Here is a 27,373-nt window from a genome sequence, read left to right as displayed (position 1 = left end):
TGTTCGCTAGTTGTCAAATCAGCATCCATTGAAGTCTCCATCGAGGTCGTATCGTCGATCGTCGTGGTTTCCTGCACATCCAGCTCAGTAGTCATTAAGCTATCTTCTGATGGCGGAACAGCACATATCGAAGTCTCCTCCAGTGTTGTCAGAGGCGTTGCCAACGGGATCTGCTCCAACATCGTCGGCGCTGACGTCATGGTTCCCGTAGTCGATGGTACATCCTCCATCGAGTTCGACGTTAAAGTCGGTAAAGATGCCATCGAGGTCTCAAGATCAGCTAATTGACACGACTTATGCACCAGAAGAAACAAACTAGGTGATCCGTACACCGTCGACGACAGTAACAAACTGAGCTTCCTGCTGTCTAGGACTCGTTTATATACATGAACCGGTTGGAATAATACGCTAGTCGTTGGAATAATACGCTAGTCAAATCAAGAACCATGTACAATAATACTAGAGTCAAATCTACAAAATTAAAAAAAGAGGATCATTTGATCGAAAAAAAATTTTTATCTCTCCAATATACGCCAGGCTCCAAGAGCTACAATTCACGTCATCAGATCCATCTACATTTTGCTCCTATGCTTCAATTGACCATTAGCTTCAAGTGCTCCAACAGCTCCATCAGCTCCAACACGTAATGTACACAATGTACGCACAATACATGCAATTTACGTGCAATAAATGTAATGATCACACAGTACACACACAGGAAACGGAACGTACACACAGTACACACAGGAAACGGAACGTACACACAGTATACACAGAAAACGGAACGTACAGACAGTACACACAGGAAACGGAACGTACACACAGAAAACGGAACGTACACACAGTACACACAGGAAACGGAACGAGCACGCAAAGTACACGCAATTTACGCAAAGTACACGCAATGTACGCAATGTACGCAATATATATGCAATGTACACATAATGACTACGCTTCGTTCGCGCAGGACAAGCATTTAATGAAAACGAAGCACGTTTGGACGGAAATTCTATCAAACGAAAGCTCATTTAACGAAAAGGAGGCACATTCTCTCGTTCATTTAACTTGGTAGGATGCGATCGTCAATGATAAGTTAGGATATAATCTCTCCAACAGTCTATGAATCCAACAGTTTATATTTCCATTAGCCATCGACTCCAACAGTCATTGGCTCCAACAGTCATTGGCTCCAACAGTCATTGCCTCCAACAGTCATTGGCTCCAACGGCCTTTTGGATCATCAGCTCCAATGATATTTGGTTAGAATGCTACGACTCTAAGAGACTATGAGACTACATTTCTACGAGTGTACAAGACTCCTCCAACTACCTTCAAGTGTACAAAGCTCCAACTACTTCAGCAGCATTATGTTATAAGATTACATGACTGCATGTTTACGTAGCTACAATTCAACGAGGCTACTTGACTACGTAGCTACAAGTATACGAGGCTCCAAGACATCATGACTACGCGACTACAAGCAAAGAGGTAACGAGACTACGTGACTACAGGTATTCAAGCTTACGAGACTGCGAGGCTACAGAGCTACGAAGCATCTAGAAAACGAGTTTACGTGACTGCGAGAATACAGGACTACAAGTCTACACGAGTACTTGACTACTTCTTAGCTCCAACATCCTCCAAATGCTTAACACACAGCTCCAAATGGCTCCAAATGCTCCAAACGGCCTCCAAATGGCTCCAACAGCTCCAACAGCCTCCAAATGCTTAACACAGCTCCAAACGGCTCCAAATGCTCCAAACGGCCTCCAAATGCTTGACAGCTCCAAAAGGCTCCAAAAGGCTCCAAATGCTCCAAACGGCCTCCAAATGGCTCCAACAGCTCCAACAGCCTCCAAATGCTTAACACAGCTCCAAATGGCTCCAAATGCTCCAAACGGCCTCCAAATGCTTGACAGCTCCAAAAGGCTCCAAATGGCTCCAACAGCTCCAAATGCTCCAAAGGCTCCAAATGCTCCAAATGGCTCCAACAGCACCAAAAGGTTCCAAATGCTCCAAACGGCCTCCAAATGGCTCCAACAGCTCCAAATGCTCCAAATGGTTAACACAGCTCCAAACGGCTCCAAATGCTCCAATTATCGCATCTGTCTTCGTCGGAATTTTCTCTTTTGCTCCAACTGCTCCATCAGCATTATGTTATAATATTACATGGCTGCTTTCTTACGTAGCTTCAAGTCTACGAGGTTCCAATGCATCATGTTTACGAAGCTTCCAGAACACAAGGTTACGAAACTGCGAGGCTACAGGACTACAAAGCTTCCAGGACACGAGGATACATGGCTACGAGACTACATGACTCTAACAGATTACAATAGCACCACTCAGTGGTGAGAGTTAGGTTATCTAATGCAAAGCAAATTGATGCAAGTAGTTCTGGCTGTCATCAACAGATGTAGCCACGTGTTGCTTGCAGGTAAATATTAATTAGTTATTTTATGTGGGATGCGGGATGCTCACTAACGATCGCAAAAGAAGGAGGGCTTCGCTAGACACCAAGGAGAAGGAAGTTCGTCTTACATGTTAATGCTTCGCTGATGTCTCATGGCATATTATTTGACTGAGTAATGGTTGTTTATTTCTTTAATTCCACATGGTAAAATTATTACAAGTGTCAATTTATTAGCAGAAATTCACTAATTAAATGTAACTCTGAATAAAATGAAATATCCTTCATGCAGAGATGGATTTCACACAAATAATCAGCAGCACTCGGAGAAAATCATTAGATGTCTAGCCAGGAATAACCAGGAGCACACGGAGAAAACGTAATGACAAGAATAATTGGGAGCACACGGAAAAAAACATACACATATTAAAAAGAATATTCATGAGCAAACATAATAACAAGAATAATCGGGAGCACACGGAGAAAACCACCACACGTTTTCTTTGATATCATAAAATTACAGGAAAATTTTTTTTTATAAATAATAAAAAATTTAAAATGTAAAAAAAATACAAAAATACATAAATATATTCTGCTAGCTTGTGAACTTCTCATTGTTGAACAAAGATACAGTTCTAGTACAAGCCAGAATACAATCTACCTAATTAACAAGATGATCCTTGAACGGCCATAGATAATTCTCTTAACCAATAACAGTACTGGAACATAATGACACATATCATCTCATACTATACCAAAATTTATAGTCTTCAAATTATTTCAAAAGGCCACGAAATGTGCTGGTTATACAAGCCTACTGACACAGTAAGGCTTCGCGCACACTGGATGCGTATGAACGTCGTCCGTATACGTACGACACATATCGTGCGTTAAAGAGCGCGCACACTGATTGCGGTTTTGTACGACACGAACGTGCATAGTTTGTAGCTGTAGGAAGGCAGGAAACATGAGTAACATATTGCTGTTAGATAATTATCTTGTGAGACGTAGAATACGTCGGCACCGCCAAAGAAAAGAGTGGGTGAATGTAATACACATGAAAAGAGAAGAATTGGGTGAATTTCATCACATCTGGGACGATTTAAAAAGTGATCCTAATCGGTTCTATGGATATTTACGTATGACACAAGAGACATTTGAATATATGTTAAGTAAAGTGAGACCTGCATTGACAAAATACAACAACTTTCGCAAGACCATAACACCTGAAGAACGATTAGTGGTAACACTGAGGTGAGTGAATAAGAGTATATATATAATTAATTAATTATATTATACATATTTTAATCAACATTTTACATAATAATAATACACTACAACAATTGAGTGGGCTTTTGTCGGCTGGCTATTTGTGTACGTGAAAACGTAACTTTCTAACTGTGAGCACATACAAGACACATTCATTTCTGCGGGTTATAATGAAGAATAAAATCCGTGAGTGACATAACTCCGCCTGATGACAACTGCTCTTGCGGTGTAGCGGTTTGTTGCACATATTCTTCTTGTACGTCCTGTTGCAAAATGCTTGATTGTTCCACACTTATTAATGTAGACACGTCGCTACGATTGTCAATACGCATTGCAGGCGAAAACTGTTGCACGCTGCACTGCAACGAATCACTAGATTGATCACTTGAAACTGTTGATACATGCACACTACAATCGGACGAATAATCAGATGGCTTGGCTTTGGATAAAAGCAAGTTTTGTTCGTCAATTAAAACCTGTTGTAACTTTGCTCGCGCAATTAATTTACGATGTTTTGGTAATTCTTTTAGATAAGGTGCAAGACTCATTAGAAATTGCGAATCGGAATCGTTTAAGGTTTCTTGAAAACAATGAAGTTTCTTTTCTTCAATCTGCAAAAGTTTTTCGTCGATTTCATCTGCCCTATTCCTTTTTTATGTTTTTTCAATGGTAGTTTAAATGATTTGTTAGGGGTTTTGACTGTAGTCAGTGATGAAGGTGACATATTGCTATTGCTTGCCACAGGTGAATCTGGAGATTTTGCCAACGTACCTGTATTTGCACTGTCGCCCTCGCTATCTGCGTCGTCAAGAGTTGGTGGAATGTTACCTTTTAAATCTCTTCGAGACATTGTGGGTTTCAGGAACAGTAGCATCTTAAAATATGGCCACTTACTTAAATGGTCTGAGTTGGCTTCTTGACCGGACTTTGTCGTTGTCACTTTCTTCAGCTCTCGCCCAAATGTATCCCTCATTCCTCTCCACTTCTTTTTGAGCTCTTCAACTGAAACAAATGAGGAATTTTGTTTCAGGTACCTAGCAACTGGCTCATCATTCAAGACACTTGGATATTCATTCCGAATTTCCAACAACACTGTTGGTAACATTGTACATGAGACATGCAAAGTGCTTTGGGACAGTCTTCACGACATGCATATGCAGTTTCCATCGGGAAGAGATGTAACATCTATCATTAATGATTTTTGGACAAAATGGCGGTTTCCTAATTGTTGCGGGAGTCTCGACGGAAAACACATACGAATTAAAGCACCCGCATGTTCAGGTAGTATGTAACGTAACTACAAGCAGTACTTTTCCATTGTACTGCAAGCTGTTGTCGATGCGAACTACAAGTTTATTGCTATAGATGTTGGGGCTTACGGCAAGGAGAGTAATGGGGGTATTTTTTCAAATTCCAATCTCTCAAGGCAATTGGATAACGGAGCGCTTAATGTCACAGTTGAGAAACAGTTACCAGATAGTGATATAGTCTTGCCTCACTTCTTAGTAGGTGATGAGGCATACCCTTTGAAGACATACCTCATGCGTCCTTATCCACAAAGGAACTTGGGCCCTGAAGAAGAGATTTTCAATCAACGCCTCACTCGAGCAAGACAAGTCGTGGAATGTGCTTTTGGTATACTATGCGGGAAGTGGCGGTTATTGTTGAAAACGATTGAGGTCAAACCCGACCGAGCAGATGATATAGTGAAGTGTGCGTGTTTGCTTCATAATATTATAATTGATAAAGAAGGTGTTACAGAGGTGACACAACAAGCAGTAACCACGAACATTGTTGGCGCAAACAGAAGGTTCGCTACTTTAGGTGAAAACCGAAGTGCAGTACGAGCTCATGCAATCAGAGACACTTTAAAAACATATTTTTCTCGCGACAGAACTCACTAATATTGTATTCACCATATGAAACTGTTTCACTATGTGTACATGTTGTAATGTTAACTTACCTGGTATTTTCAGTTGCTCTGCCACTTCTTTCCATGCAGTGCGTTGGTAATCACGTAAATTATAATTACAATCGCTTTGATCCCATAAACAAGTTCTTTCATGTATCATATTAATAAATATTTCAACATCCATGTTTCCTAGTCGTACGTTCAAATCCCAACAAGATGGGATCGTGTCGGACGTCTGATGTACACGTACGTATACGCACGACTAACTTGTACGCAGTGTGAGAGCGTTCATTGTCTTTCAACAGTTGAGATCGTTCGTACGTAGTCGTGCGTATTCGGACGGCTGAATTTCGTACGAATACGCATCCAGTGTGCCCGAGGCCTAAAAGTGAAGACATTCGCACGACATACATGTCAAACGCAAATAAAGAACAATGATACACCGTCAAACTAATTGCTGCAAATACAACCAACTGCCATTGAACGTTTTGCTTCCAAAGACCATTAATTACAAACTGTTACTCTTCCAGCATTAACATAACAAAACGTGTTCAGCATACAAAAATCAATCCCTTTAATTGGGTGAACGTCCACGAGATTAATGACCCATGCTTTCATGTGATAATTTGTGAAACCTGACTTGTGCCCTGACAGAGTACACGCTTCATTCGCTTTTAATTCACCTTCGGTAACATTGAAAAATTACGAAAATACCAACGGAAATTCCAAAAGATAATTTTAAAGGGCAAGCCGAAACAGTTTGTAAAAAAATCTACGTTAGTGCTGCCCACATACACCCGAAGGTTCAACTTTAATAAATGTTATCGTTTAATACATGTTGACTCGTTCACCGCTGCATGAAGAAGAACGATACATCCTGAGAAAAATATTGACATACGACTGAGCACGACACATGAGCGGAGGGGTAGGAACCGCTAAGATAAAGGAGGGGGAGAACAATGGCCATTTGGAAGGGGAAAGGAGAAGTCTCTGAACGTAAGGTGACATCACGACGCGGCGTGAAATTCAAGTCCTTGTAACTCCTTATGCTGCCAGCACAAAAGTTATGCACAAAACATTTAATTCAAACTGGTTACTATATAATAATAATAAATAATCATTGTATGCTTGAAATCTAAATAACCACTTTCTTTTTGTTTTGTATAATATTTTTATTATAGGCATGGGAGCAGAAAAATTTATTATCGATGCGAAATATCTCGTTTTGTTTCTTTTTATCCTAAGAGAAATATATTTTTTTAAAAACTAAAACCCAATTTTTTAATCAATAAAATGCCATGTTTTATTAAAAATAAGTTTTAAACACTGATTTCATTTAAATTTTAATAATACGTTGCTTTGGACTTCTCGCAAAATGAAAATTAATTCGAAATAAAATCCTTGTTGGGGGAGGATATCTTCGTTGAAATATTTTAATATAGGGTGACCTTAATCACTCTGATAGAGGAATATATACGATCAGTAGCGGATCCAGAGGGGGGGCTAAGGGGCTCAAGCCCCCTCCAAAAGCATCTGGGTCCACTATTGTTTTAGTGTTTGCCTTGATAAAGCCTAGCCTCAGCTGGGTCAAGCCCCTCCCAAACCAAAATCCTAGATCCGCCACTGTATACGACTCCTGATTACATAAACAGTTAAAGGTCACTTTTCCATAGTCTTAGCTTAGAAATATTTTCTATGCAGTTTTTAGGGAATAGCCTGCGATTTTCTAATGTTTCCGCAAGTATTGGCGGTTGTTTGTCTGTTGTGTGCATGTCTTGTTGAGAGCCTGCTAGCACTTGTTCTCTCCTTCCTCGCCATAGAATACTGTCTCTCGTCTGATTTGCATCGGGAATTCCTCAAGTGGGACAGGCTCAGAAATTTCATTTACACTTTATTCCCATGTCTTATAGAGGTATAAAGAGAGGAATTTAAGTTTTTTTTTCTTGGTTAGCTTATTATAAATTTTTTTTCGGCCAGGAACGTTTTAATACTAATTTAGTTTGAGGATAAGGTCTTTAAATTCATTAAGTTATTAGATGACTATTTTTTTATCACGCGAAATTCCTTCAGAGGGATATTTGCTATTTATTTCAATGGTGTCTTAATTTTATTTCTGCCAGGCAATGACTTAATGCACTGTTGCATGCATCCTCTAGGGACGAGTCTTTATTCTGTGATACATAACTGATTTAATAATATATGCATACTTAGTCCAGGAGTTCCTTTCTTTCATACATTTTCAATGACAGCAAGGTATTGTGTGTTTTTTCCTGGGTGAGGGCTGTTAGTTTTGTTGTTTCGTGGTTGCATCGGTGTGGTTTTGTGTTGCTTCTCTATTAAGGTGCTGTGTTGATCGACTTTCTATTTCTTCATTATAAAAATGCTTAGGTATGTATACAACCTAAATTTTCATTTCATTTATAAAGTTTAGGAAATATTTCCCACGTCCCCAGAGCTTGGCGGTGGTTATGTTAATTGGCGTACTCATAAAAATTAATTAGTATAATTCATTTCAATGAAACACTTGAAGTGACTCCCTATGAAAACAGGGAGGTGTAGATGGCGTGGAGGAGATATGCAAATACGCATGCGGATGTGTCTAGCTAAGATCACCACCAGACAGTTACTATTTATTAATTCTTTTATTCACTTTATCCAGTAATAGAGAAGGTGGTAGCAGATTTTGTGGTCCAAAATGGAATAGTTAATTTTTTAAAAATCCGCATTGAAAATAATAATTCTTTGTGCACGTTTTGTGTTGGATCTTTTTCCTTAACCTACTTTCACAATTGCTTGTATCAATATGTGAGTGAACTGAATTTAAGTAAACGAACGGTAGTGTTGGGTCCTAGTTTCGACTTCGTAAATTAAGACTGGCGGTCGAATGAAAACGAATTATTCATCACTATTTTATGGAACGCCAAAGTGGACACACCCTATAAGTAGCATATAGAAAATATTATATTATAATCATCGCCTCTCTTACTTTCCAGATACGACCCTCCCCTTTCCCTTACCATCTTAGTTCCGCAGTTCACTGGAAAGTACCACTAGGATCTCCTGCTGTTATCGACACTGATGTATAGCATCAAGACTACCATCTTTGATGTAAATATTGCTGGTAGGCCTCGCTATTGTCGACAACCAAGTATCAGCCATGTTGGAAGACCTCACCAATGTTTTCAAAGTTTGCTGTTAGGTAGCACTACACTCACAGTGAATTATTATTTTTAAAGTTTTATAACATTAAAATAATGTATGACATATGATAATTTGTGGTATAAAATTGCATATAGTATATTATAATTTAAAAAACTATGTACCATAATAATCACAGTACACTAGCTGCAGTACCCGGCGTTTTCCGGGCTGAACACAATGTGATTTTTTGTCCGCGAGTTAAGTAAAAATGGCTAGCGCATGACAGTGTGGTGGACATAGATAAATTACACATACTTACTGTTTGTATGTCTATAACCTATGATTTTCTGTTTACCTATCGGTTGAACGGTTTAGAAGTTAATGCGCTGCAGTACCATATAGCGGCGATTTATAAAAAATAGATAACATAAAATCCTTCTCCATGAAAAAACACTTTGATGTGCCAACTTTCATGGTGATCAGGCAAACGGTGTCGAAGTTTATTGACGTCATACATACCCAAATCCAATTTTATATAAATATATTTGACTACAGTTATAACTTGGTTCGGAAAACTGATTTATAAATTTCCCATTCCCCTTCCTGATTATGCAATCTACCGGCATGATTCTTCCAACAAGGAACACGAAAGAACACGCCTATCTGCTACTTCAGTAGCAGAGTGACGGGCATCATTGCTGCCTTCTCCGCGTGGCAGAAAGGGAATCATGTGGTTCAACGAACCAATAAAAACACAAATCTTTAAACACATGGCTTTCTATGCCACCCAAAGAGCTTGGTAACAATACAGCGAAAATTTCATGACTTTGTGTGACAGTGCATTTCATAATTTCACTTTAATATTTTAATGTTTCTCAGTCATGAGCCTGATTGGCCCTTCGTGTACATATAATCAAGTAACTATGCAGTTGCATGAACACCTAAGTAGTATAGGAAAGTATTTCCGGGCGCAGGCGGCAGGCGGTGGAGCCGGAGCCGAGCCGCATCTCTGACGTCACGTCAATCTCTGATGTCACGGCGGCCATCTTGGATGAGTGTAATGGGACGGCCATCTTGTATCCGCCATTTTGGATGACATCATTGTGTTCTCGAACATTCCGGCGATGTGTTTTCTGCCATATTGGATCCTATTAATGTTGCAATTTTCGTTATAGTTGCCATCTTGAAATTTGGAAACCATCTTGAAAATCTTTAATTATTATCCGATTTTAATGAAAAAAATTCCAAAATTCATCAAAAAATTAACTTATTCGAATTCTGATTGATTATATCGATCACCGTCCTCGGTTCGAACCCGGTGAGTGCAAAAAAACTAAAAATGGCGACAGGCTCCTTCCTCAATGGTGGATGCAGGCAGACTGACTCCTACCACTTTTTTTTCAAGCATATATATCGGCAGCTGGTATGACGTCATGTCCGCCATCTTGTCTTCGTCCGCTGGAGATCACCATCTTGTTTTCGTCCGCTAGAGTGTGCTGATACTATGTTAGTATAATTATCTGATCACCACACCTTTGACCTTGACCTTGAAATTTGACCTTGACCTTGAACTTTGACCTTCACATAGAAATTTGACCTTGACCTTGAAATTTGACCTTGACCTTGAAATATGACCTTGACCTGGAAATTTGACCTTGACCTTGAAATTTGACTTTGTCCTTGAAATTTGACTTTGTCCTTGTCGACCATCATGGATCCGACATTTTATGTTCAGTACATGTTACCAGGAGCTACAACCTGCTGGAGTACGCCATATCATGTGTGTGTGTGTACTTGTATTATAGAGTACATTTCCATCTGGATAATTTTATCCTAACTCGCTACAGTGCAGTAATAATTTATTATGGAGGTGCCCCCCGCCGTCTTGAAATTCTGCCGCCATCTTGAAATCATGTGATAATGTAGCTAGAAAAGCGGGAAAAAAATCCAAAATTCATTAAATAAATTTGTAATCCATATAATGATTGATTGGATCGACTAAGGTCCTTGGTTCGATCCCTGGCCGATACAAAACAACTTTAATTTAAAAAAATACTAAAAAAGTGTTAGATTTGAGAAAATAAAAACACCACAAGTTCTCTTAAAACAATTTTATTACATAAATTCAATACACTACTACAAGTACAAAAAAAACTGACAAATAACCAAAGCCTTTTGGATTCCTCGATTCAAACAGTCTTCTTATTGTACGGACTAAGCCTTTTACATGACTTTAAATGTCTATCCGATCCGTCCATCACCACAGTCAGAGACGGACTGAAGTTCATAGCACTTATATAGTCTCATTAGCCGGTACAACACATGAGTCAAATCAATAACCATGTTCACTATACGTCTCGGAGCATTTTTTATAATAACGATGTAAGCCATCGAGACGTGAAATTAATTTATTGCACTTATTGCACTGAAATTGTATTCTTTGAACATTATTAGAACAACCGCTTCTTTCATGTCTGCGAGCATTTGAGGTGATAGTAAATGATGCACCACAGTATTTGTACTGATGCGAAGTACGCTCTTCATTAATTAAAGTATTCAATGCTGACGAAACTTCAGCTGATGGTGGAACAGCACATATCGAAGTCTCCTCCAGTGTTGTCAGAGGCGTTGCCAACAGGATCTGCTCCAACATCGTCGGCGCCGACGTCATGGTTCCCGTAGTCGATAGTACATCCTCCACCGAGTACGACGTTAAAGTCAGTGAAGATGCCATCGAAATCTCAAGAACAGGCAATTACACGACTTATGCACCAGAAGAAACAAACTAGGTGATCCGTACACCGTCGACGGCAGTAACAAACAGAGCGTCCTGCTGTCTAGGACTCGTTTATATACATTAACCGGTTTGAATAATACGCTAGTCAAATCAAGAACAATTTACTAAAAAATACTAGAGTCAAAACAACATTAAAAAAATAGAAGCACCATCAACAAAAAAGGAAGCACATTTGGAAGCACCTTAAAAAAAGGAAAAACAATAGGAAGCACCAACTACGAAAAGGCAGCACATTTGGAAGCACCGACAACGAAAAGGCAGCACATTTGGCAGCACCGACAACGAAAAGCAGCACATTTGGAAGCACCGACTACAAAAAGGCAGCACATTTGACAGCACCGACAACGAAAAGGCAGCACATTTGGAAGCACCGACTACGAAAAGGCAGCACATTTGGAAGCACCGACAACGAAAAGGCAGCACATTTGGCAGCACCGACAACGAAAAGCAGCACATTTGGAAGCACCGACTACAAAAAGGCAGCACATTTGACAGCACCAATAACGAAAAGGCAGCACATTTGGAAGCACCGACTACGAAAAGGCAGCACATTTGGAAGCACCGACAACGAAAAGGCAGCACATTTGGAAGCACCGACAACGAAATGGCAGCACATTTGGAAGCACCGACTACGATAAGGCAGCACATTTGGAAGCACCGTCATCGAAAAGGCAGCACATTTGGAAGCACCGACTACGAAAAGGCAGCACATTTGGAAGCACCGACAACGAAAAAAAAGGCAGCACATTTGGCGGCACCGACAACGAAAAGGCAGCACATTTGGCAGCACCGACAACGAAAAGCAGCACATTTGGAAGCACCGACTACAAAAAGGCAGCACATTTGACAGCACCGACAACGAAAAGGCAGCACATTTGGAAGCACCGACTACGAAAAGGCAGCACATTTGGAAGCACCGACAACGAAAAGGCAGCACATTTGGAAGCACCGACAACGAAATGGCAGCACATTTGGAAGCACCGACTACGAAAAGGCAGCACATTTGGAAGCACCGTCATCAAAAAGGCAGCACATTTGGAAGCACCGACTACGAAAAGGCAGCACATTTGGAAGCACCGACAACGAAAAGGCAGCACATTTGGAAGCACCGACAACGAAAAGGCAGCACATTTGGAAGCACCGACTACGAAAAGGCAGCACATTTGGAAGCACCGACTACGAAAAGGCAGCACATTTGGAAGCACCGACAACGAAAAGGCAGCACATTTGAAAGCACCGACTACGAAAAGGCAGCACATTTGGAAGCACCATCATCGAAAAGGCAGCACATTTGCAAGCTCCATCAACAAAAAAAAAAAAGGCAAAAAGGAAGCACAAGTTACGAGATCTAAGTCTTAGTTGGAAATCAGAATACAAGAAATAAAAACATTAAATTCTAATAATTTAAATTATTTATTTTATTCCATTTCATTATACAAATGCAAGTAAAACAAACCATTATTGTATGTAGCCAGCATACCTCAGTTCCTTGAGTATGAAGGATATTTCTTTGATGCACGAATAGTTTCCTGCACAAAGCGAACCATGTAGAAGTCTTAGCCGGTCAACCAATATGTTTAGATCTTTCTATGATGTGTAATCATTCTCTTCTACCACCATCTTCCTTGCACCTTTATAATAAATATTATGATCTCTGGTGTCTTCCGTTTTACCACCAACCTCAGGATAACTTTCATGTTTGAGACGGTGATCATCACAAGCTTAATCAGATTTATTTAATATATCACGTCGTTTCCACCGTTTCGGTCTCAGGACGCCGCCACATTCTTCGGTCGTGGCAGCTTTAGGTGCTTCATCATAGTCTATGTCTTTGTCAACAGCCTCAGAGTCACTGTAACAATCACCGTAGAAGGAATCGTCTTCACCCAATTTACCGTAATAATTCGATGTTGATGATGTTGAAGTGTCGTCATCGTCTTCATGCTTCCCTTTTTAGGAGTCCATCATTTTTACAAAGTAGGAAAGATCTACTTGAATTCGGCTGGAATATATTCTCACTTTTCACGTTAAGGATTCTTTCATTGTCTTTATTCTTCCGTAAATCATCAACCTCCTTCAATTTAAGTTCTTTGTCGAGATCGGAAGAGCCAAGAAAATTATTGACGTAATGCAGATCACTCTTCCTTAGGCTAGTAGATTCATCGTTGTCCTCTAGCGTGTACGCAGGCTTGGCGCTACAAGTTCTGCCATGTCTTTTTAGGCTCTCTCTCCGCGTAAACGACTTGCTACATCGAACACAACTTATCATATTGCGCAGTGGATTTTTAACACAGTCATTCTTCTCGTGTTGATTTTTATTCTTTCTCAAGATAAACTCTTTACTGCAAAACTTACACCTATGTTCTTTCGATACAGCGTCAGATCCCAAATCGGAATTCATATTAGTTACTGAGACTAATGCCAGATACCAATTGAGTGTTTTTAATTAGATCCAATACTTAAATAGAAATTTTTTCATATTTCATTAGCGAGAATTAATATATCTCATGCAAAAGTACTTTATGCATGTAGTTCTGCTTTTCAACAACAGTTGACGCCACATGTTGCTTGCAGGTAAATAATATTTAGTTCTTTTATGCGGGATGCGGGATGCGGGATGCTCACTATCGATCGCAAAAGAAGGATGGCTTCGCTAGACTCCAAGGAAAAGGAAGTTCGTCTTGTATGTTGGTGCTCCACAGATGTCTCATGGAGTAATATTAATTTGACTGAGTAATGATATTTTTTAATTCCACCTGATAAAAATATTTCAAGTTTTGATTTAATAGCAGAAATTATCGAATTAAATGTAACTTCAAATAAAATGACGTCTCATTAGACAAAAAAAATCCATGCAGTGAGCGGTTTCTCAGAATAGTCAGAAACACTTGAAAAAACCACAGGAATGATTGCAAGAACACGGGAAAAACCATCAAAATATTGACAAGAATAATCAGGAGCACACGGAGAAAACCATCATAATATTGACCAGATTAATCAGAAGTACTCGGAGAAAACCACCACATGTTTTCTTTGATATCATAAAATTACAGGAAAAAATATTTAAAAATAAATAAAATTAATAAAAAAAATAAAAAAAATGCATAAATTTCTGGCTTGTACAATAACTCTATCTTTGCTTAACAATGATAAGTTTACAAGCTAGCAGAATGGTGTAGCTGCAGCAGTTAACGAAGTCGGACAAGAACAAGAACCTTCTACAGCCGTATCAACATCGGTGGATCGAAGACCTCCAAGTCCTAAACCTAGCACGTCCAACGAGTTTGCATCAAATTCAGGTACACACATTTTCTATACAGATTTACATGATATTGCCAACTATGTGTGCCAAAGTCAAACCATTTCCTCTGAAGAACTATACACTGTGTTTACAAAACCTTGGACCCCAGCTGAATCATATGTTTTCCCACTAAGTGTTGAGTCAGGCCAAAATAGGAAATTCAATTTGAAATGGTTGCATGATTATCCTTGGTTGTCCTATAGTAAAAAAGATGAAGGAGTATACCGCCGAGCGTGTGTTCTTTTTGGCCCGCAAGAAGCAGGGGTAAAAAGAAAATCACCTTTAGGGAAGCTGGTGAAGAAACCTCTTTGCAAATACAAACATGCACTTGAGAGTTTTAAGGAGCACAGTAATAATGAATACCACTGAACAGCTCTTTTCAAAGGTACTGAATTTGTTAAAAAAAACATGAAAACCCTGCCCAAAAAATTGATGTGTTGTTAGACTCTGAGGCCAAGAAGAGAGTGGCAGAAAACAGACGACGGCTTATTCCGATTGTAAAAACAATAATTCTATGTGGTAGAGAAAATATTGCGCTTCGTGGACATCGTGATGATGGAGACATGGACTTGGAAGAAGGAAAAAAGAGAGAAGGTAAATTCAGAGCATTATTACGATTCCGTGTGGATGCAGGAGACGAAAATTTGGAATCTCACTTAAAAACAGCCCTAAAGAATGCAACATTCATTAGTAAAACCATCCAAAATGACTTAATCAATTGTTGTGGTCAGGTAATTGTTGAGAGTATTGTTCACGAAATAAAGAAGTCCAAATACTTTTCTTTGATTGCTGATGAGACACGAGACAGTAGCTCGGTAGAACAGCTTACTATATGCATACGGTATCTTGATACTGAGTCATGTACGATTAAGGAGATGTTTGTAAGATTTGTTGAAGCCCATGACACGACAGGTGAAGAGTTAACAAAACTCATAGTAGAAAAACTACAGATGCTAGGCCTGGATCTCAGTTGGTTGAGAGGACAGGCGTATGATGGAGGGTCCAACATGTCAGGTAGACTCAAAGGAGTTCAGGCTCGTATCAAAGAATTGAATGCTTTGGTTTTATATGTACACTGTGCGTAACACCAGTTAAATTTGGCATTGTCACATTCTTGTTCCGAACCAAGTATAAGAAATGCTACTGGTATAATAGCAGATGTAATTAATTTTGTTAAGGATTCGCCCCAAAGAGTGCAAAAGCTTGGGAAAATCTACTTTGATAAACATCCAAACGAGAAAAAGCACAAATTACTATCTTTGTGTGAAACACGATTTATCGAGCGACATGATGCAGTGACACGCTTTCTTGAGATGTTTGATTCAATTGTAGCCTTTTTGACTTTGACAGAAGAAGAAAAACCTTCAACCAAATCAGCAGGACTCTTAATTGCTATTCTCCGATTTGACTTTATTTTAACATTACACATCCTTGGAACAGTTCTTGATATAACAGCAACTTTGTCTCGTGAACTTCAGAGCCCAGAGGTTGATCTTCAGTTGTGCTATGCCATGGCAAACACAACAATTAAAATACTACAGCGATATCGTACAGAGAGTTCATTCTACAGTTGCATTTACAAAAAGGCAGTAAATGTAGCAACGCAACACGAAGTTCAAGCGAGATTACCCCGTATTGTGAAGAGGCAAGTTCACAGATCCAATATACAGTAATCTAACCCAGAAGAATACTACAGGAAAAATGTCTTCATTCCATTTCTTGACAACCTGATTAGTGAATTATCAACAAGATTTTCCCCAACACATGCAGACTTGCTTAAGTTGTTTAGCTTTGTTCCAAAATTTTCAGCACAAACTGAGGAAGACGAATTGATCAGCATTGCTCTAAAATACTGTGAAGACCCAAGTGAAATCAACTTCAAGAATGAGGTGGCTATGTGGCGTGAGCATTGGAAAGCAAAAAAGGGACAAGCTTTCAGTGCTATTGATGCATATTGCGATCCATCTACAAGATCTTACCCAAGCATAAAACAACTTCTTCACCTGCTTTGTGTTTTGCCAGTGACATCTTGCAGTGGAGAAAGGAGTTTCTCTACTATGAAACTTACTAAGTCATACCTTAGAACGACAATGCGCGAAGACCGACTGAATGGCCTCGCTCTTATGAACATTCATAAACATAACATTAAGCTCGAAGTTTATGCTGTAATCGATATGTTTGCCCGATTGCAACCAAGGAGGCAGCAATTTTTGTACTGTGATGAATAATTTTTTTATGTGAAGAATTGTACACAAGTGAACTTTTCTAAATTCTGTCTAACAATGTTTTTAAAAAATGTTTTATTATTATTATTTACCTGTTTGTATATGCCACTGACATATATGCATATCAAGTATATCTTTAGTTACGCTGATTTTCCGTGTCATGATGTGAAAAATCTTTATGAAACAAGCAGAATAATGGTAGCATAATTAAAAATTTTTAAAACAATTTTAATCATAATTATTTGATACCCGTTTTCCCAGAAAAATTATTACTTTTTCTGCCAGTGATATATTCTACATTGGAGCATGAAAAATGCCCAAATAGCACCATTTTGCACTTTGAAATCCTAATTTTCCCTGGGGAGGACCCCCGGACCCCCCCTCCCCCCCTTAATTTTCGGAATGGGTGAGAAGCAAAATTCTGATCAACCTCCCCCCAATCCTAGCTTCTAGATCCGCCCCTGCACACGAATACTCCTCAACATATTACTCGTTGATTATTCTTTATACTTAGTTTATTTTGTGAGTGGTAAGTTTTTGTACATGCATATTTAAGTATGAATTTTTTTTTGTATCTCTATGTTACTCTTGAAAAGATTTTTATCCTACCGCTAAGTTGAATGATAAAATGTGTTATTCATCTCCATACATAATGGAAAATTACTTTCCTGATGTTACTTACAACATGTGTGGACATGTATGCTCATACTCAAACAAATTACTTGTTGCAGAAGGTTGTTTTGTAAAATATACAGTCTGTTAACTTAATATTATGTGAAACGCACATTTCACTGAGCACTGCTTCAATGAAAGCGTGAGAATGCTGGAAGAGAGGCGCAGCGAGTTGGAGTTGTGATGTTGTGATACAGCTTCTTCATGGTGTCGCCCACGAGCCAGCAGACTCGCATCTGGCAGTGGCTGCGGCAGCACCTGCGCGGCCGGGAGGTGGATATCACCGACGTCACCTCCATGTACACGCTGGTGAACGTGGTGGGCCCCAAGTCGCACAGCCTCATGGCGGAGCTCTCCAACTCGGACGTCCGCCTGCTGCCTTTCACGTACCGCAAGATCAACGTGGGCTATGCCTCCGACGTCATGGTCATGTCCTTCACCCACACTGGCGAGCCGGGCTACTGTCTGTACGTCCCGTCCGAGTACGCCCTGCACGCCTACGACCGCCTCATTTCCGTGAGTACTTGCCCCTCGTTGGCTGTTGTGATGCAGCACCATTCTTAGCACTGTACGTGATAAGTATGTCTTTCATGACTATGACAGCCTGATGGTCATTAGTTAACCATCTGGTCAGACAGCACCATTTCACCTCGCACATCACAAACTGAAGTGTTCAATGCATCCGTGGGATGCGGTGTACGTGCCCTTTCTTCCCGCTCTTCAGCTCAGTGATGTTGGTGCAATATTCAGGCTTTAATTTAAGAAACCAAATATGCTTTTATGTACATATACATTTGTATATTGTAGAATTTTTTCCTATCTTACAACCTGCTTTCCTCAAATATTCCCTTATATTTTTGTTGGTAAGAACTTATTTTAATTAATTCTTATTCAAATAAATTTTATGAAAAACATACAATATTTTTAAGGATAACCTAGTCATATCTCCCATCTGTGACCAGATATATATTTAATTGAATTGTGGCACCCTAGACCGAATAATTATCTTTCACAGGAATTTAAGGCCATTATCTCGTTTTGCTAGTATAAGTGTGACAACTGGTTGTTTATTTATTATTATTTTATTTGATTTTGATTTGACTTATTACTGCTACCAAATTATAATGAAATAAATATTGATATTATACAATTATTGGTTTATGCAAGTAAAATACTTGACTGGAAACGTGTCAGGGTAAACCAGCCTCACAACAGAATACACCTCATCAATTATAATTACGTAAGTCCAGAGGAACTTAGTTTAGTAAATGACAACAACATACGTATCTTCATCTATTAGTGGTGATATATTTAGTTAGAAAATACATTTAAACTAAACAAAAAAAACAATGACTCATCTGAAGAGGTAAACAAAAGTCATAAAATTATCATTAAAATGGAATGTTTGTTATCAATAGTAAACCTAGGGTGCACCCAAATTACAGGCTAATAATGTTAAATATTACTTTATATTAGTTATTTAGTTTTTATAATAAATTTAAATATCATGTTATATCCATAATTAGGATTTTACTAATTGAGTCTATAACTTTACATGTAGATTAAAAACTTCTTCAGGAACAAAACAAAACATATTACAAAAATACTTCATTTAAGTAATTAAAGTCCTTTTTTGGAAACATTAGGTAATTAAAATCTTTTGCTCAACATTAGGTGACGAAAGTCTTTTTCTTTTGTAAGCGTTAGGTGACGAAACGTTTGGACGACAAGCAATAATAAAAATTCTTTATAAAAAAAAGGAACGGACTTAGCTGAAGATGAGAAATATCCGTGACATGTTCAAGACGAAAACTTGTACAGCAGCCGGCGCAGAACCATGCTTCCCGGGCCGACAGGACGTAGATTCAATACATAATGTTTGAAGGTAGGTTAAAGAATAACCCAAAACGTAAAGAACTTGAAGAGGATCCAAAATGTTAACCTCCTGCAACATAAGGTTGCAGAAAAACAAAAATTAAATTAAAAAAGGCAACAACAAAAAAATACTCTCACTCTCTCTCATGCTTTCTCGTGACTTACCGAAATCGGAGGCTGAAGAAATTTACACTGAACTTCACGTCATCTTGTAGAACCAAATAAAAACACCACTTCTACGTGAGATGTCTACCAAAAATAAACTATGGTGCGAAAAGTACATTAATCAACCACCATCACTGACTGGAGCCATCTTGGCGAATGCCGAGAACAACGGACGAAGCGGGTAAGTAATTCTAAAACAATGGAGCATCGGAAGCTTACCGAACTGCCACCAGGTTGCGTGGACGGTACTACAAAAATGCTCTAGGGAAAAAAATGGTCTAGAGTACAGATTTTTTATATGAAATCACGTGAAGAAGCGAGGAGAAACTGCAAGCAACTGCTGACAATCACGTGGGCAGCATGCCGCGACACGGCGGACAGGCTGGCGTTACTAAAAACTCTTAGGCTAGCACAGAACATCCGGCGAACAAATGGAAGGTTTTGACTGAAGCCAAACAAAAAATAGAATTGTGTGCTTAATGGAATATAATACAAAAATTTAAAGTAAATATCATTAATAAAATTAAATTTAAAAAAACTAAATTAGGTTTAAAATGTAATTAAACACAAGTAAATATTATAAGACTCAATATAAAATAATTATTAGGTACAGAAAACAAAAATAATTTTACTATTTTACGAGTGCCGACACATGAAACGGCACATAAGTTAATATAAGTGATATTTAAACAATTAATGATTTCAAATGTCTTTTGTAGTCTATAATGAAGCATTAAAACAACGCGAATAGTCTAAATGTAATAAAATTATCATCGTCATAACAAGCAAGACTTTTTAAATTGATATATGTATATATTTATTCGTTCCCAACAACAATACAGCCAAGAATTTATCAGATACTGAGCATTAGTTTTAGGAAAGTTATCTAATGTAAGACATACTACTTAATGTTAGTTTCTTTTTATAATGTTAAATTTAGAGATCAAAATTATTTTAATGCACAGTGATGTTTGTTACAATCCACTAATGCGAAATTCACACAAACGTAGTTATGACCTACTTAAAAAGTTTTTTTTGCAATTATTCAGTAAAAAAATAAAAAAATATAAGAATTTCAACTTACACAGCTGATTTATACAAATCATACATTAATTTTAATTGTGGTGACTGCATTAAATATGTATAAATGTTTGCAATAAAATGGGTAGCACCCAGGGTACAGAGTTTTGTTTACAGGAGCTGTTTGGACACTGTGTCTTGTGACCAGGAAAAATGGTAAAACCTAATGTGTACAGAGAATATTCATTCCGTAAAAAGTATAGAATTTTACATGATTGTATTTGAATGTGGTTAAAATTTGGGACATTAAATAAAACAAGAAAATAAGATATTAAAACATTTAAGACAACTGGTAATAGATGAAATGTTTGAGTGTCATAATATTGTTACGATTATTAAAACAATAACCGTCGTGGGAAAAGTACTGGGTTCGTAAATGGATAGCCCAATTAAAGATTTTACTATACAGTTTTATTGATTGCCAATATTTACATCCCTAACAAATGATCTTCTAAAAATGCCTCATAATCAATTACACTTAAAAATGTTAACTCCCCAGTCACTCGGTTTTTACACACCGCATACCTCGCTGGGCCGCACCTCTGGCGCAACTCTCGCCGCAGCATCCCTCGTGGACCTCCATCGCGGGAATCCGTTGCCGCACTCCACCGCCGCCTTCGCACTTCCCTTCGCCGAGGATTCGCTCGGAACTTCGCTCGGGACTCTCGCCGCACCCGCGGCCTCTCGCCACCCAAATATCGCCGAAAAACTCGCTCGCCGAGGAACTCCGCCGCACCCGCGGCACTATCGCCCCCGGATTAACTCCCAACAGAACTGGACTGGAAGGCCGGCGTCCCGGGCTTATATAGGCCCAGGCGCCACTTCTAGAAGTGACGAGTGTGGCTGGGGCCTGTCGCGTCATACCACGCCAACCCGACGGCAGCTCGCAAGGCGGCGCGCGGAACTCCCCAGCTGCCAGGTGTCAGGTTAACACCGCCGAGACCAACGGTCGCGCGGGGAGCGTAGGGCAGGAGGGAGGCGAAGCGAAGACCCTTGTAATCCACCAGGTGCGTGCGGCACGTCTCACATTGCAGCGGCCACGTGACGTCAGTGGCTGTGCTGGGCTGCCAGCCAGCTCCGAACCTGCGTGCGCCGCGGCCCTGCTTACATTCGTAACATTATTATAGATCAATTACAAAATGTTCGATTTCGATAAATTCACTTAGGGAATTCTTGGAAGACCTGCATTGTGCAATCTAAGGAAAAAGTTTGAAAGAATTTTCAGATAAAATCAGTTAAGGAAGTTTTCGGCGCAGTACCAAAAATGCATAATGTGACATCATACTTAAGGCACGTCCATAGTGCACCACTACCTGCTTTATGAACGACCGCTTTAAAAATTGCGAAAGCAATGAAGAAAACGTACTCATACAACTCTAACTGGTGGTAGTTATATAGTGATTGCAAAGAGGAAGGTGTACTTGTGCAAATCTAGTTGGTGGTAGTTATAGAGCAGCTTAGAAAGAAAAAGATTTGCTTTTGCCACAATAGCTGGTGGTGTTTATAGAGCGTTTGGAAAGAGGAAAGTGTACTCGTGTCACTATAGTTGGATCTGGTTATAGAGCGATTGCGAATAGGAAGGTGTAGTCGTGCAACAAAAATTTGTTCTGGTGCCACTATTGCTTTTATAGATTGGTTGCAAACAGGAAGCTGTTCTTGTGTCACTAAAGTTAAGGTTTTGTTATAGAGCGTTTACAAAAAGGAAGGCGTACATTTGAAAATCTAGCTTATGGAGGTTATATAGAGGTTGCAAAAGGAAAGTAAATTTATGCCAATACAGCTGTTGGTGGTCATATAGGGGTTTACGAAAAGAAAGGTGTTCTTATACAACTTGAGCTGGTTGGTAGTTATGGAGCAGTTCCATTGAGGAAAATGTACTTTCGCCAATAAAGCTGTGGTCAGTTTAAAGCGGTTGCAAAGTGGGAGGAGTACTCGAGCCTTTATATCAAGTGGTTGTTAAAGAGAGGTTACAAGATGAAGGTGTCTTCATGTTACTCTAACTGGTGGTGGTTATAGAATGGTTCCAAAAAGTAAGGTATACCTGTCAAAACTAGTAAGTGGTGGTTATACATAATTTTCAAAGAGGAAGGTGTACTAACTTGTGAAATCTGGCAGTTGTAGTTATAAAGCGGTTGTATAGGGGAAGGTGGACTCATGGCACTATAGCTTGAGTTCGTTATAGAGCAAATGCTAAGATAAAGATGTACTCGTTCAACTATATGTGGTGGTTATAGAGTGGTTATAAAATTAAATATATATTTGTGCCACTATCACTGCAATCCGGCTATTGAACGGTTTCAAAAAGTAAGGTTTACCTGTGCATTTCATGTTTTTGGTTAAATAGTAGTTGATAAGAGAAAGATGTACTCTTGCCATTAAAGCTGTTTGTGTTTATAGAGCGTTTTCCAGGAGTAATGTGTACTCTTGCCACTATATATAGTGGTGGTTATAGAGCAGATGCAAAGAGGAAGGTGTACTCCGGCCACCTTAGCTGGTGGTTGTTATAGAGAGGTTTGCAAATAGGATTGTGTAAATGTACAAATCTAGCTGGTGGAAGTTATAGAGTGGTTGCAAAAGGGAAGGTGTTCTTGTGTCACTATAGCTGGTGGTGTTCATAGAGTGGTTACAAAGTGGAAGGTGTTCTCGTGCACCTCTAGCTGGTTGTGGTTATGGAGCTGTTACAAAAAGAAAGATGTACTCTTGCCACTAAATCTGGTGGTTGTTTTAGAGCGATTGTAAAGAATAATGTGTACTCGAGCCTCTATAGCTGGTGGTGGTTAAAGAGAGGTAGCATATATGAAGGTACCTTATTATTACTCTAGGTGGTGGTGTTTATAGAGTGGCTTAAAAATTGATGAAGTGTTTATGCTACTATAGCTGGTGGTGGTTTTTTAGCAGTTGCAAATATGACGGTGTACTTGTCTAACTTTAGCAGGCAGTGGTTATAGAAACATTGGAAATAGTAAGGTTTACTTGTGCTGGTTGGGGTTATAGAGTGGTTGTAAAGAGAAAGATATTCTCGTGCCACTTAATCCGGTGGTGGTTATAGAGCTGTTTCAAAAAGAATGGTGTACTGAAGCCACTATAGATGGTGGTACATATAGAGTGTTTGCCTAGATGAATATTTACCTCTGTTAACCTAGCTGGTATGGGTTGTACAGCAATTGCAAAGTTGAATGTGTACCTGTGCAATTCTAGTGGTGGTGGTTATAAAGCTGTTGAAAAGAGGAACATGTATGCATGCCACTAAATCTGCTGGTGTTTTATAGAGTTGTGGCAAATGGAAAGGTGTTCTCTGTAACTATAAGTAGTTGTGGCCTTAGAGAGGTTTCCAAAGAAGAAGGTGTATTTGTGAACTCTAGATTTGTTGTTATAGACCAGTTTTAAGGAGTAAGGTGTACTCATGACACTTAATTTTGCTGTGTTATATAGCAGTTGGAAAAAGGATATTGTACTCCTACCACTTTAGATGGTGGTTGTTGTGGAGCAGTTTCACAGAGGATTGTGTAATCATGCAACTATAGCTGGTAGTGGTTATAGAGTGGTTGCAAAGAGGAATAAGTACTCATGCCACTACCGCTGCTTGTGGTTATAGAGCGATTTCAAAGTGTAAGGTGTAGCGGTGAATTTTTTTTGTTAGTGGTTATGTTGCAGTTGCAAAGTGGAAGTTGTACTCTTCCTACAAAAGCTGGTGTTGTTACAACGTGGTTGTAAGGATGAATGTTTACTCGTGCCACTATAGCTATATGTGGTTACTAGCTACAATACCCGGCGTTGCCTGGGCTGGACACAGGGTGTAGTTAGTAATTGTATTCTTAATTTGAATGTCAAGTGAAAATTAATTTATATCACTTTCAGATCCCGACAGACGTTGTTCTGCCAGTTTATAGTTATTTACCTGGTCTGTATGTAATTGAGACTTTATAAAGCAATATAGAAAAAAGCTGAAAAAAAAAAAAGAGATTACTGATATTGAAAATATTCCATTACATATAGGCCTTGGCTTTAGTGGTGGCATGTTAGTCTCCCGGCGACTTCCATATAGGTAGAATCGGTTGCATTTTTTTGTTTGTTTTTGCCCTTACCGAGTTCAAACCAAGTAAACCATGACATATCTGCGTTTTTTAAAATAATATTTTATTAAAATTTGGTAAATTAAATTTTTTATCTATTTTAAATTGTTTTCCGAATTTTTAGCATAAATTTTACGGATTTTCAAGATTGCAGCCATAACAAAAATGACAACGGTGTTTAAAAATTATATTTTATGAAATTTGCTTGATTAATTTTTTTTTATAAATTTTAAAATATTTCATTTTTTTCCTAGCATAAAAATTACGGATAATGAAGATGGCAGCGACAGCGAAAATTAAAACATTAGGGAGTGGGTCATTCGATTCCTAGATGGTAGAAAGTTCTAGAAAACCAAATGACGGAATTAAAAATGGCGGAAATTTCATAAAGCCAAATGATGTATCCAAAATGGCCCTCGGGTCAAGGTCAAAGTAATCCAAGATGATGTCAGGGTGGTCGGTCATTTACAGGCTACACTCTCTACAGCCTGAAGTATAATGCAAGAGACCCTTTTCTATACTACTTATGTCCCTATCGTTATTCACACAGAACTATAAACCACCGTGAATTCTGGCGTCAGTCCTGAGAGGACTTATTACATTCATAAACGTAGTTAAAGTTACAGTACTGGCATGCCTCAGCAGGCCCGCAGTCGTCCAGGTGGAGTCCAATGCGGCGAGCGGCGATGCGACCACCGCTTACAAAAATAGTCCGTTGACGAGTTGTACTGGAAATTTATTTGATAGGAGAGGTCGTGCTCAGAGCCGTTGGGAGAGCCATCTTTATCCTACCTGGAAAGTGCAGCTCAGTGCAGCATTTGCTACACAAGCACGAAGGATTAGAGCATGGCAGCAGCTATGCATGGTACCAGCGGATCAGGGAGGCATCCTACAAGTCCAAAATACAGCTAGGGAATTATCTCAGGCGGCAGAAATGACCGCAGATTGATTATGAATTTATATGTATATAGGGCTATATATGTAGAATATATATTTATTTGTGTGATAAATATGTCTATATATTGTTACGATTTACCGCGGGTTCGTAAAGGATAGCCCAGTTAAAGATTTTACTACACTACACAGCTTTATTTATTGCCACTACTTATGTCACTTACAAATAATCTTCTAAAATGGCAAATAATTAATTACACTTATAGAAATATCTATTCCCCAGTCACTCGTTCCACACACCTCGCTGGGCCGCACCTCTGACTCAACTCTCGCCGCAGCACCCCTCGTGGGTCGCCGCTCTCCGCCGCCGCCGCCGACGCACTTGCCTTCGCCGAGGATCCGCTCGACGCCTCTCTCGCAACTTCGCTCGAGTCTCCGCCGCGCCCACGAAACTATCGCCCGGAACTAAACTCTTCGCCCTGGAAACTTCGTCCAAAGCCTTCGCCACTCCGCCGCGCCCGCGAAACTATCGCCCGGAACTAAACTCTTCGCCCTGGAAACTTCGTCCAAAGACTTCGCCACTCCGCCGCACCCGCGGCACTATCGCCCCGGAAGCTCCGCTGCGGGAAGGCTCCCGCCTGAACTCTCTCTCTCTCTCGCTCTCTCTCTCTCTCTGCACTCCGACTCACCTCTCGAGGCCACCGTCCTCGTTTTATCTATCAGCCGCAATTTCCAGAACTCCTAGTGCGGCCGCATCATTCGCATCATTCCGCGCCGACCCGACGGCAGAAATCTCTCGAAACACATGTCGGCGGCTCGCGTAACTCCGCAGATTTCAGGTTTCAGTTACTCGTCAAAGGCATGGAGCCGCGCGGGGAGGGTTGGGAAGGAGGGGGGAAAGCGACAATCCTTGTTATCTTCCAGGCGCGCGCGGCGCATATCATGTTGCGGCAGCCGCCAGCTAGCTCTGCACCTGCACGTGTCCCGGCTTTGCTAACGTTCGTAACAATATGAATAAATATAATATGGCAGTTAACTCTGTTTACAACTGCTATGATAATGTTTAACTTTTCTTAGATAACATTAACCAAGTTTACATGAAATTTTGGTCTGTGCTTAAGTACGAGTTCATTACGCACTGCGAATGCTAATAACTATGGATGGGAATAAGTTTATCGTGGTGGACAGCTTAACATAATTTATAAATGATAAAAGATGGCAAGAGAAGATAACAGAAAAAAAACTACCAAATAATTTGAAACGAATTTCATAATGGTTTGTATAGATGCGGATTATGCATCAACCATTTTATCCCAAATCCTTATCATACCAAATGTATAAAGAAGATATTCTTCATTTCCCTATCGCTAGAATTTTTATTTTGTAAACTGCTTCTTTTGTTCTGCTTGCTGGACAAATATCACGCAGTAAGCTTAATTAATACTTACATATAGTTAGTAACGCGAGAGACCAGACCGTAATGCCAGGTTCGGGGCTGGCTGGCGGCCCCGCACGGCCACTGACGTGAGGCGTGCCAAGCGTGCCTGGCCGGATCACAAGCG

The 27,373-nt window shown here is 39.5% G+C and overlaps 1 protein-coding gene across 2 annotated transcripts in view; it reads left to right on the top strand.

The window, feature by feature from the left end:
* Window positions 1–27,373, top strand: part of LOC134531578 (pyruvate dehydrogenase phosphatase regulatory subunit, mitochondrial-like) — a 520,406-nt gene that overhangs the window by 446,690 nt on the left and 46,343 nt on the right. For both annotated transcript variants that reach the window (XM_063367291.1, XM_063367292.1), the window contains one exon: window positions 17,922–18,240. In XM_063367291.1, the coding sequence (XP_063223361.1) occupies window positions 17,922–18,240 (319 nt within the window). The remainder of the gene's footprint in view (window positions 1–17,921; window positions 18,241–27,373) is intronic.

This window comes from Bacillus rossius, chromosome 5, assembly GCF_032445375.1.
Source record: "Bacillus rossius redtenbacheri isolate Brsri chromosome 5, Brsri_v3, whole genome shotgun sequence".
NCBI classification, from domain to species: Eukaryota; Metazoa; Arthropoda; class Insecta; order Phasmatodea; family Bacillidae; genus Bacillus; species Bacillus rossius.
Note: the sequence above shows the minus strand (reverse complement) of the source record. Positions and strands in the feature narration are given on the sequence as shown.